This window comes from Oryx dammah, unplaced genomic scaffold (genome assembly GCF_014754425.2).
Source record: "Oryx dammah isolate SB20612 unplaced genomic scaffold, SCBI_Odam_1.1 HiC_scaffold_26, whole genome shotgun sequence".
Classification (NCBI taxonomy): Eukaryota; Metazoa; Chordata; class Mammalia; order Artiodactyla; family Bovidae; genus Oryx; species Oryx dammah.
Window position 1 is genome coordinate 77,498,666 of NW_024070210.1, and position 13,516 is coordinate 77,512,181.

A 13,516-nucleotide genomic window follows, 5' to 3' on the forward strand; every position below is an offset into this window, starting at 1 on the left:
GCGGCCAAGACACTGATCACTGTCATGAAATTTAGAGGCCTGTGTGCACTGTGTCTGGTGCTCAGTTGCTAAGTGGCGTCTGACTCTGTGCAACCCTGTGGACAGTAGCCTGCCAGGCTCCTCTGTCCGTGGAATTTTCCAGGCAGAATACTGGAGTGGGTTGTTGTTTTCTCCTTCAAGGGATCTTCCTGACCCAGGGATGGAACCCTCATGTCCTCAATTGGCAGGCAGATTCTTTACTGCTGAGCTACTGGGGAAACCCAATTTATGGACACAACTACTTAAATGCAGAGTTTAGTAGTTACAGTAGTTTTATGGTCTTGGCAGATGTCGTCACCATCTTCACTTAGGGTGAATCCACAACCACCTGAAGGTATGCACTGCCTTCCTCCCTGACATCCTAGAGTCCTGCACACTGAGTGCTGGCACCTGAGCACTGGGGGTTCACATCTTAATAAAGAGGCCTAGAAATGGAGAGGGGATGAAAGAACAGAAATAAATCTTAACGGTGGGGGAAAAAGTATTCTAGCAGGTTTTATTCCCCTGGTGGTAACTGTATCAGCTCTCTACTTCCAGTCTGATTCTTCATTTCATGTACTGGGGTCCAGGCTAGTGGGAGTACAGACAGGGCATAGGATTTTTTTTTGCTTACCTGCTCCTGAATCAACTGAAAGCAGTATAAGTTAGGAATTGTGTCTGATTTTCGTTTCCACATTGTAGACAACCCTGTAAATTTCCAGAATGAATGCTGGAAGCTAGGGATTCCTGAAAATGCACAAGGGTTTAAGAGAATATAAGTGATCTGTGGAACCAAAGAGTCCTGCCAGCATGATGACCTCAACTCAAGATGCTAATTTTAGGTGGAGGGTTGGTTCAGTGAGTAGGACTCTGCACTCACATTGCAGGAGGCCCAGGTTTGATCCTTGGTCAAGGAACTAGATCCCACACCCCTAAACTAAGACCTGGTGCAGACAAGAAACAAAAAGAAAGAACAGCTCAGCAAACAGATGTGCATTAAAAATGATCCCAGTTTTGGTAAGAACTAACAAAATTCATTTTAACAGGTGAGAAATTCTCTGTAGGTGAAAAAGGCCCATTTGAAGAAGACTGTTCTTGGTTCATCTGACTGAGTCACAGCCACTGTTACTGGATGGACAGCGCGGCCCCGAGAGCCCGTGTCAGGCAGCCTCCCAGCTGTCTGCAGCCACGCGTCCCCAGGCCTCAAAATGGCTTATGTCAGCAAAGAACAATGGCGAGAATTCTTACCATAATATAGTCAGACTTTGCATAAAATAAACCCTATCCTAGAGAAAAGAACAAACTATGAAATGACCCCATTAAATCTTCTGCTGGGTTCTCTTCACTGGCACAAATAAGTGCACAGGAAACCAGACAAATGGGCTGACAGACACTGAGCAAACAGTTCTTTCCATAGAGATGCCTGAATCCCTAACAAAGCAAATAAACAGAAGACAGAGGAACACCGCGTACACCTGCCTCTGGAATGAAGAGCGCCTGGCTAACATATTAAGCATCTAAACTTGACATTCTAAGAAATGCTTAGTTGAATTAAAACAACTATGTGACAAGAAGGGAACGTTAGTGTTCGTGTTTCAAGAACCAAGGTACCTAATTAAGGCCACCTGTCCCTCATGAGGCTAAAGGGGTAAGGTTGCCATCATCCAAGGATGGTCCAACTCCCCCTGCCCCCACTCTCCCCCCACAAGCCCTGCCTTGCGCTTTTATCTCTCTCTCTGTCTCTCTTTGTCAATATTTCTCCTCTCCTGTACAGAGCTCCCTAATTTTTAGGTATTTCAGGATCTCCGTTCTCCTATTTGCTCTCAATCCCACAATGAGACAGCTGCACTATTTTTGGTAAATCCCTCATGCCCTGGTGCCTGGAAGCTGCCTCCATCAAGTAAGCTGGGTAATGTTAGTGCTCATCTCATCTGTTTTCCTTATCTCTGTGCTACCTGATGTTCAAGGTCCAAAAATAGTCTTCCAATTGGAAGATAACTCTACCATTATCAGTGAAAAAGAAGTCACCTATTTTACTTTTATTGTGTTTTACAAATCTGTCATTCCATGATAAATCAGGATAATAACCTTATCACTTAACTACACATTATTTGACACCTGCCTTAGATAAAATTTTCTCCACGGCATGTTGACAGAGTCAACATGAATATAAGTACTTCAGAGAAATAACTTGGGTTAAGGAGGAAGCACTTTCATACAGAGGGATCCTTCTCTGACCCATGGGAATCAGAGACACAAGGAAGGAACCTCTGACTATTCTGTCTAGAAAGTGTAACTGGGGTTTCTTGCAAAGCTAGAGATACTGGTACCATGCAAAAAAATCAGTTCAGTTCAGTTCAGTTGCTCAGTCGTGTCCGACTCTTTGCGACCCCATGAATCACAGCACGCCAGGCCTCCCTGTCCATCACCAACTCCCAGAGTTCACTCAGACTCATGTCCATCGAGTCCGTGATGCCATCCAGCCATCTCATCCTCTGTCGTCCCCTTCTTCTCCTGCCCCCAATCCCTCCCAGCATCAGAGTCTTTTCCAATGAGTCAACTCTTCTCATGAGGTGGCCAAAGTACTGGAGTTTCAGCTTTAGCATCATTCTTTCCAAAGAAATCCCAGGGCTGATCTCCTTCAGAATGGACTGCTTGGATCTCCTTGCAGTCCAAAGGACTCTCAAGAGTCTTCTCCAACACCACAGTTCAAAACATCAATTCTTCAGCGCTCAGCCTTCTTCACAGTCCAACTGTCACATCCATACATGACCACAGGAAAAACGAAAGCCTTGACTAGACGGACCTTAGTCGGCAAAGTAATGTCTCTGCTTTTGAATATACTATCTAGGTTGGTCATAACTTTTCTTGTTGGTCATCACTTCATGGGAAATAGATGGGGAAACAGTGGAAACAGTGTCAGACTTTATTTTCTGGGGCTCCAAAATCACTGCAGATGGTGATTGCAGCCATGAAATTAAAAGACGCTTACTCCTTCGAAGAAAAGTTATGACCAACCTAGATAGCATATTCAAAAGCAGACGTAACTTAGCCAACTAAGGTCCGTCTAGTCAAGGCTATGGTTTTTTTTGTTTGTTTGTTTGTTTGTTTGTTTGTTTTTCCTGCAAAAAATTATGGAAGTAATAATAAAATATTTCCCTAAGCACGCTTATGTTTAGGACTCTCTTCTTCGGGTCCTGTCCCATTCTCCTGTATGTACCCCACAAGCTAGTATCAGGAGAAATACGTCAGACCGGACTGTGGCGCAATTTTCACTATCACCACCAGAGGGCGGGGCTGCCTTCAGATGCGGTTCCTCATTGTATTCAGGACCTGGTTCACTTGCCTACTTTGTAGCCACAAGACAGAATATTGCTGCAGTACAGAAAGGGGCTCTCAGTTTCTGAGCGAGGAGCTTCTGTAACATTCAAATGGAGACTACATTTATTAGATTTGTGTATTTCAGGGAACAAGAATTGTTTTCTTTTGCGAACATGCATTCTGCCACTCATTCAGTTCTTCTGATCATCTTAATATTCAGTAAGTAACATTTTATCCTATATGTTAATGATTTTTCATTTTTCTATGATTATAGGTAAGTTTTATATTACTTCCCTGGCTAAAAACTCTCCTCCTGTACATTTCTACTATAACAAAATGATTCTCTTCCAGGAGGGACCAATGGTGACTCAGTGACCCAGACAGAAGGCCCAGTGACTGTCTCAGAGGGGGCTCTCATGACCCTGAACTGCACTTACCAGACTCCTGATTTTTCTCCCTATCTTTTCTGGTATATCCAGCACCTCAACAAAGCTCCTCAACTCCTCCTGATGGGCTCAGCGAGAGACCCGAAGCCAAAGAGTGAAGGTTTTCAGGCTACTCTTGTTAAGAGTGACAGGTCCTTCCACCTGCAGAAACGGGCAGTGCAAGCATCAGACTCAGCTGTATACTACTGTGCTCTGAGTGACACAGTGACACAGGGCTGCAGGGGGAGCTGAGCACAAACCCCAGGGGAGCAGGAGGCTGAAGTCAGGAAGAGGTATATTCTCTCCTTGATCAGAATCTAGTTTACGTTTAGAGTTTTTCAGGAAAACCATTCAAGCTCAGGTCTAATCCTAGAAACTCAGGAGGGTGGAAATTGCTCTACAGGGATAATAGGGTGGATGTCAGTCTTAAAGAAGACCCAAGCTCCAATCCCCAGAAGCACCCCCTGTTCAGCCAGAAAGATTCCTCTCTTCTCTAGACTGACTTTTTAAAAAAAATTTATTTTTCTCATAATGTAAGATGGATATTAGATGCCACAGAATTAATAATTCATTTAGAGAAAAGAAATAGATGATTAAAAGCTGCATCAGCTGAATCATAATCATAAACCAACACAGAGGTACCAAGCAAATCACACACCAGTCTGCATGTGGCTGAGACGTAACGCTGTTGAGGTGCTGTTTCCAGTGAAAGCCTTTGAACTGGAGCTGCTGCAGCCGTGGGATGAAAAAGCATTTGTGACTTTTGAGTGGCTGTGTTTCTTTTATTATTCATCTGTTTATTTAGTTTTGGTTCAGCTGGGTCTTTGTTGCTGAACTCGGGCTCTCTCCAGCTGCAGTGAGTGGAGGTCACTCTTCACTGCAGCGCGGGGGCCTCTCAGCGCAGTGGCTTCTCGCTGCAGAGCACAGGCTCCAGGGGCGCGGGCTCCAGCAGTGGCGGCGCACACGCTCAGCAGCTGCGGCACGCAGCCTCTAGGGCTACATTCCTGATACAAGGAAATAATAAGGCATGGTCTGGTGAGCTCGTACTCATTTTGACTACAGGGTGGATATTTAAAAGCAAGATTATTTTAGCACGCATTATTGATTACTGTTTGACACATAAAGCTTGACAAATTTTGTCCACCAGGAAACTTGCTATGATTGCATTAAACAGACAAGGAACTTTATCCAGCATAAATTTCCCCAGAAACCCATGCCTTGGAGTGTAGGAAGAAAAGTTATGATGATTGAGAGTAAACAGTTTTATCTTCCTGTGTGAAAGAAAAACTTGCCAGCTTATTTCACTGTAGATTTGGGCTGCAGATCCCTCCCCACAAAAAAGAGCTATACAAAAATCGATGACTATTTGTTCTCAGAGGTCACTATAATCATAATAAATTGTTTTTGTCACAAAACGTACATCTATCCTAGATGCATTGACTGAATATGCCTGCAGCCCTGATGTAATTGTTGTTAATTTAAATACAGCATGGCAACCCACTCCAATATTCTTGCCTGGAGAATCCCATGGACAGAGGAGCCTGGTGGGCTACAGTCCATGGAGTCACAAAGAGTCAGATATGACCAAGTGACTTTCAAGTCTAAATAGGCAGGTTACAATCACCAAACACATCAACGAGCCATGGAATGACACAGGCAAACTGATGTCAGCCAGTTACACTTCCTGCTCTGGTGCAGAAGCACCTCACAGCTCAGTCACTGTGCATGTGCCCTGGCAGGCACAGGTCAGGCACCTCCACCCCCATCTGAGAGAGAACACAGAGCATCTCACTCAGAGGAAGAGCATCCAGCATGGGGCTCCCTGGCCTGCTCAAAGCTGTCATAGCCTCTGTCTGCCTTGGTAAGGCTGGTAAGGATGACTGCAAACAGACTCAGCTCTGCTCAGCTCCCATGTATAGAGGTAGGGCAGGTTATTATTGTCTGTTGGGGTTTAGGAGACTTGGTTAACTGGCAGAGGAATTAGAACTCTTAATCTTCTGTTTGTTCCTTGAAGCCCTCTGAGTTCCACCAGAAGAATCACCCTTTTCCTTTCTGTCTCTCTTTCTCCATATATATGTGTGTATATATATATATATATATATATATGTATTTTTTTTTCTTCTCTCTAGGATCCATCATGGCCCAGAAAGTAACTCAAAATCGGTCAGAAATTTCTGTGCTGGAGAAGGAAGATGTAACCTTGATTTGTGCATATGAAGCTAATAGTTATACTTATTATTTATTCTGGTACAAGCAACCACCAAGTGGGGAAATGATTTTCCTTATTCATCAGGAGTCTTACAATGAGCTGAATACAACAAAAGATCAGTATTTTTTGAACTTCCAGAAAGCAACGAGTTCCATCAGCCTCACCATCACAGACTTACAGCTCAAGGACTCAGCAGTGTATTTCTGTGCTCTGAGAGACCACAGTGATGCTGCTGCCTGAGGGAGCCCCACAGAAACCTCAGCTGTTAACATGTGGAGTCCCCCAGCTATGAACACCTTAGTGAGATTCTCGGTAAGGACAGGAGAAGGTAGGGGGGTTAGAAGGGAAAACCTCACTGTTAAGAAAATGCTGTCTTTGAATCAGAGAGTGTATCTTAAAGTGTCATTCATCAAAAATACCTTTGTCTTCAATTCTTTATCTTGCAGATCATTTTCCAATTTTTTTTAAAGTTTTAAAATAGTGACTTTATTAAAGTATGAAATTTGACTTTAAAAAATTCAATAGAATTTGACTAAATCTGCACCTGAGTTGTCAGAGTTTTAGGTTCACTGCACAAATATTTATGCATTGCTAAGTCTGGCCGTCATTGTGGATCTGAAATATCTCTGAAAGGACACTTCTTGGACCCTGCCTGTGCCCTGCCTCACCTGTGCCGTGAATGACTTGGAATGATGTGCATAGAGTAACTGTTACCACAAATCTTCACCCCAAGGAGAAATGAAACCATACAGTTTGCTCAGAACTAACCTCATCACCTGGTCACATTCCCTATGTGTGATTACAAAGTTATGTATGTGTAAGGTAGAAAAAAGAATATGCAAAGAAGGAATGCTAAAAACAAAATAACTCACCAATTTTACTAGTCAAAAAAAGCTCTATTAGAGATTCATACCTTATAGGATATTTCTAGTCTGAGTTGTTACCTGACAGGATATTGTGAAATAATTATTTCACAACATTATTTACAGGTCAACATCACCCATTCTAATGGTGATATTCCAGTGTGTGATTTTACCATACTTTTGGGCTAATTCATTTTATTAGCTTTTTAGATTGTTTCACTCACTGTAGTAAACAATACTGGAATAAACACAAGGTATTTGGTGGTTTTCTTGATGACTCCTAGGAATTTAATAGGAGTTTACCATTAAATCTTTCTGATGTGGCTCCCTGCTCATTTCTGTGACCCTGGAGAATAGAGCATTTTCACTCTGCAATTACTAAACAGTCATATTTTCCTTGTTTCACAAAACTCTGTTATACGAAGGCTTTGCTTCATACTTTAGTCCCAATTAACTCCAGATGGCTTCAATTTTGGATGATTCCACACCACGCATGTGCAGAGTAGCTGGCATGTAACATCTAAAAGAGTTGAGTCTCTGCACTATTGCTTGGTGATATTAGGTGGGAATTAACGTAGTGGGTTTGCTTTCATCTGGAATTCCATAAAGGAAGATACTCTTCCTTGTGTAAGGATTTTCTATCCCTATTGTACAAATAACAATGATCCCAATAAAGAGCAACTTTCCAGAAAAGAAAGTATAAGTGTGTGTGTGTGTGTGTGTGTGTGATGCGCATGTGTGTGAAGGAGAGAGAGAGATGAGAGAGAGACAATAGACTTACATAGCCAAGTCATCAAGTAATTAACTAGTTAAAGGAGTTGAATTTTGTAAAGTGTATTGGAAAGAAGGAAGTAAAGTAATCTAGAGACCAACTTTCAATGAAGAAAATAGATGTAAGCAGTTTCAAGGAATAAATCAAACACGTGAAAGAAGAAAAATGTATCCTAGAATTGACCCTTTGCAATCCCATGGACCGTAGCCCACCAGGCTCCTCTGTCCATGGGATTTCCCAGGCAAGAATACTGGAGTGGGTTGCCATTTCTTTCTCCAGGGAATCTTCCCGACCCAGGGATTGAACTCGCATCTCCTATAATTGGCAGTCAGATTCTTTACCACAGTAAAGTGAGAGAAGTTGTCATTGCAACCTAACGTGAGCTTCAAAATCCTCCAGACTCCAGGGGAATATGTCAAACTCTCTGAGTCAATCCTTTAAATTTCCTCTAACTTGAGGAAGATTGAAAAAACACACACCACCACAGCTTCACTTTGTTCTCTTTTGTTTTTAATATTTTTAAAATTTATTTGGCTATGCCAGCTCTTAGTTGCAGCACATGGGATCTAATTCTCTGTCTGGGGTCAAACCCAGGTCCCTAGCATCGGGAGTTCAGCGTCTTAGCCACTGCACCACCTGTGAAGTCCCTATTTATTCTAACTCTTTAGTGCATTATCAATTTTCTCATATATCATTATTGTGCAGAATAGGCTAAGGAAAGTTAAAGAGTGGGCTTATATATGTTTTGCAAGTGTCTTCAAAGCCCAAGACAAAAAGGATGTTGCAATTAATATGTTTTTGTGTATCTACACCTATATCTATGATTATGTATTGTATTTTTCAGTTGCTCAGTCATGTCCGACTCTTTGTGACCCAATGGACTGCAGAACACCAGGCTTCCCTGTCCTTCACTATCTCCCAGAACTTGCTCAGACTCATGTCCATTGAGTCAGTGATGCCATCCAACCATCATCCTCTGTCATCCCCTTCTCCTTCAATCTTTCCCAGCATCAGGGTATTTTCCAATGAGTCGGTTCTTTGCATCAGGTGGCCAAAGTATTGGAGCTTCAGCTTCAGCTTCAGCATCAATCCTACCAATGAATATTCAGGACTGATTTCCTTCAGGATTGACTGATTTGAGTCCAAGGTACTCTCAAGAGTCTTCTCCAACACCACACTTCAAAAGCATCAATCCTTTGGCACTCAGCCTTCTTTATGGTCCAACTCTCACATCCATACATGACTACTGGAAAATCATAGTTTTGACTATATGGACCTTTGTTGGCAAAGTAATGTCTCTGTCATGACTATAACTGTGAGCTCCATAGGGTCAGGAAACGTGAATGCATTGTACATTACACAGTACATAGCACATAGTGGTTACACAGTAAATATTGGTTGACTGAAGAGGAATAATTAATTCATAAAATCAACAGATATAGAGCTTCTACCCTTTGGATGCTGTTAGGTAATTGCGGATCTATTATTTCTTGTAGTTCATTTCTCATCACCATAAGAATACTTCTGTTTATATGTGGCATAAGTTCCCTTTCTGTTTGAACAGATTATCTTCATATGGTACTATTTGCAGGCTTGCAATTAAATGGTCTCCCTCCTGTTGGCATAGACAGAAACATCTTAATCACCTAAGTGAGTGTATAGTAAGGTATATAGACTTGTTCTCTTGTAAACTTGGAAGTCCCTCTTATCAGTGATTCTTCTAGGTTTCAGCCAATGTTAATGTACACCTGTATTATCTCTTTTCTGCTTTCATCTCTAGGCTTTTTAATCTTTGAATTTTAGCCTCAAATATTTACTTGCTGTGGCTAAAGATATGAATCCTATTAAGCTAAGGATGGTAGTGGGCAAGGAGGGAGCAGTGGTCCAGACTGAAAAAAAGTCATAGTTACCTTAGTTCTCTTTGAGTCCCAATACTTTCCCTCTCCATCCTAATTTCCAGGGTTCAAAGGAAATGAGCTTTGTGTAACAGGTATTCTCCATACACTAGATATCGCCCATGAGTACAGCTGGATGGTGTCACACTATTCATCTCTATTTAGCTTTACCGTTGCCATGACTTTTGCTGCTTCTTTGCATATTTTTGCTTTCAAATCTAAAGACCTAGTTTAGGGATAAACACTCCTACCACTGGGAGTCTTAGCCTAAGATAGGAAGAATGCCTTGTCTGTTTTTCTAGTTTCTGTTTTCAAGGGCTGACTTATTTTGATCAAGAACAATTTTAAGCTCCTGGATTCACAACACTTAAGAAAAATTTTAGAAAGTGTTATCCTCAATTGTAATATTTGTATTTAAAAAATTGGTATTTAAAAGACTCTGCCCCTGGGACAGTAGAAAGAAGAATCACTACATCCTTGGAGAAATGAGCTGTTTGACCTTGGAATGCTGTCTGTGAAAACAAGGTCCATGGAAGCCTGTAATTTTCTCAAAAAGTAATAACAGAAAGAGGGAATTTTCATTCTTGGGACAATTTGTAAAGAAGATTCTCTTCTTCAAGAAACACATGCTTAATTACAGGAAAGAAGTTATAGACAATAAAAGGGATTCTGACTTTTAGCTCAGTTTGATGACTTAAAGATTGATAAGCATTTTTCTCAGAGAACTTTAAAGAAATGTGAATGTTAGAAGAGATTACAGTTATCTTCAATTGTAAGACAAATGTAACAATTTTCTGAATCTATACTGGAAAGCATTGCCCTATAATACATGATAGAGGATTTACTACAATTTTAACTTTACTCTTTAGGTAGGGAAATCACAGTAAGTATAAAAAAGGAAAGTCACAGGCTCAAAGAACAAGGTTTTTTTTTTGTTTGTTTTGTTTTGTTTTGTTTTGTTTTTTCACTCCCCTATGAGAAGTCTTCAATCCACCTTTTGGTTATGTTGCTTTAAACTAGTTACTTGATAACAGCAAATAGGTAAAGGCTGAAACAAAGAAAGATGATAACACAGCCTTTTAAAAAATATTAAAATATATATACATTATAAAAGTTAACTCAAAATGGATCATGGGCTTAAATGTAAAATATAAAACTGTACAACTCTTAAAAAAAAAAGCATAAGATAAAAACCTCAGGCTTGCAGCTCAGTATATCTTAGATCTGACACTGAAAGCGTGATCACTCACACACACATGCACACACCAAACTGAATCAACATTAAAAACCTTTCCTCTGTAAAAGACCCTGTTAAAATATGAAAAGATAAGTTACAGAACTGGGGGTGAAAGTGAAAGTTGCTCAATCCAACTCTTTGCTACCCCTTGGACTCTATAGTCCATGGAATTCAGGCCAGAATACTGGAGTGGGTAGCCTTTCCCTTCTCCAGTGGATCTTCCCAACCCAGGGATCGAACCTAGGTCTCCCGCATTGCGGGTGGATTCTTTACCAACTGAGCTATGAGGTGTTTCACCAAAGAGGGGATATACAGATTGCAAAGCAGCACCTGAAAAGATGTTCAACAATATTAACCATCAGAGAAATGCAAATTAAAGTCACAATGAAATATCAATACACAAATCTCAGTGGGGCTATAACACAAAATTCTGGCAAACGTGGGAAAAACTCAATCAATCAATCACAAATTGCTGATGAAGATATAAAATGATACGGGCATTCTAGAAAATAGCTTGGCATTTTCTCATAAAGCTAAACATGGAATCACACATTTGGACACTTATTCTAAATAAATAAAAGATTTTATTCACATAAAAATTGTACCTGAATATTCATAACAGCTTTATTCACAGCAGCTGAAATATGGAAACAACCAGTGTCCCTCAGGGGTTACCAGTTAAGCAAACTGTGGCGCATCTATACCATGGAATGCTATTCAGAAATAAAAAGACCAACAAGCTGGACACATACAGTGACTTGGATGGATATCATGATTTTACTACTTATGCTAAGTGAAAAAAATCTCATTGGTTACTTCTATATAATTCCATTTCTAGGGCATTGTTGCTGTTAGTCGATAAATCATGCCTGACTTTTTGCAACCCCATGGACTCCCGCCAGGCTCCTCTCTCCAAGAGATTTCCCAGGCAAGAATACTGGAGTGGGTTGCTATTTCCTTCTCCAGAGGCTCTTCCTGACCCAAGGATTAAACCTGCATTTCCTGCCTTGGCAGGTGATTCTTTTACCATTGAGCCACCAGGGAAGCCACTCTATGACATTACTAAACAACAAAATTGTATGTATGGACGAAAAACAGACTAGTGATTGTCTGGAGCTAATGATTAGGGAAGGGGGTCAGTGTGGCTGCAAAGATGTGCATGGCCTTGGGAAGCTTTGTTATGATGAAACAGTCGTGCATCTCGATTGTGGTGATGAACCTACATGTGATATCCATGAATACGTGAATCTGTACGTGTGTAACCTATACATGTGGTATCCATGAATACGTGAATCTGTACGTGTGTAACCTATACATGTGATATCCATGAATACGTGAATCTGTATGTGTGTAACCTATACATGTGATATCCATGAATACACGAATCTGTACATGTGTAACCTATACATGTGATATACATGAATATGTGAATCTGTACGTGTGTAAAATTGAATAGAGCTACATACACACATGTACAAATGACTGTATGCAAAACTGGGGAAATCTAAAAACTGAAACCTGTGGATTTTACTAATGTTAATTTCCTGGTTTAGATACCATGGAGGAGACCGGATAAAGAGTACACAGAGCCTCCTTGTACATTTTTGGAAACTTCCATGAATCTGTTCAGTTCAGTTCAGTTCACTTCAGTCGCTCAGTCATGTGATCCAAAATTAAAAGTATTTAAAAAATGACATGCAATTTCCATAATGTTCTCAACTGTAAATCATCTCTTGAGCTTCGTTACACATCCCTCATTCAGCTCCTGGATTTAGTTAGTGTCTATTCTACAAAGAGCTCCTGAATTTATCTTGCAGTTATCTCTCTCATCTTCTTTCTGAGATACACATTCAGAAACAAAGAAAAGCTGCCTTCTAAATATGATTGTAAGAGAGCTTGCTAAGTGTGGTTAAAATGAATTAAATCAAAGGATGCTAAAGTGGATATAAGTTATTTCAATAACTTTTAAATCACTGAGAAATTACCAAATTTTCAAATTATAAGTCCAAGAACAACAAACTCCAAACACTGTTACTGTAAGAACTTCTGTGCTGCTTATTCTTTCTTGTCACTGAGTGGGTAAAGGATAAAGTGACATCAAAACGGTGCAGCTGAGAGCTGATGCTCTTTTTCCGCATTGAAGCTGATGGGGTTGGGGCAGAGTGTGCTGTTCAGACAAGTCTTAAGAGAGCTCCTATAAATGGTGGTCAAGTCCACAACATAGACACACGTTCAATGACAAAATCCAGTGGGGTGTCGTAACCAAGCACATTAAGCAACGCTAGTTTTGCTGTACTTATCTTCTGCGACCCACTCTGCCCTGTGACTTTCTGACCTGTCTGATGTCTATATTGGAGAGCTCTTCTTTCCCTCTGCCATGATCGGCTGTTCTGTTCTCCCAAGATCTATCAAGTTCTTGACCCTGAGTTTTAGTTATGCTTGGTCCCTGAAGCCGGGCATAAAATTATTTGAAGAAATGGATTTCTTGACTTATATTCCCAATTCTCTGCCAAACAGGCTTCCAGTCAGATGCACAGCTGTTCTCTCCCTCGGCTTCCCTCGGCACTCTAGTCTCCTTGCGGTCTCACTGCGAGACTCTTGTGCACCGTGGAGGGAGACACAACCCATCACACCTATGGCACTGCTACTGAGTCCCTTCAGTCGTGTCCGACTCCCTGCGACCCCGTGGACTGTAGCCTGCCAAGCTCCTCTGTCCATGGGATTCTCCAGGCAAGAATATGGGAGCGGGCTGCCATGCCCTCCTCCAGGGACCTTC

General features: G+C 41.1%; 1 gene segment (V, D, J or C); it reads left to right on the top strand.

The window, feature by feature from the left end:
• Nucleotides 1-3,512: 3,512 nt before the first annotated feature.
• On the top strand, nt 3,513-4,074 carry LOC120853713. The segment is given in 2 exon segments: nt 3,513-3,558; nt 3,691-4,074. Coding segments are annotated over 2 exon segments (430 nt in total).
• Nucleotides 4,075-13,516: the final 9,442 nt, after the last annotated feature.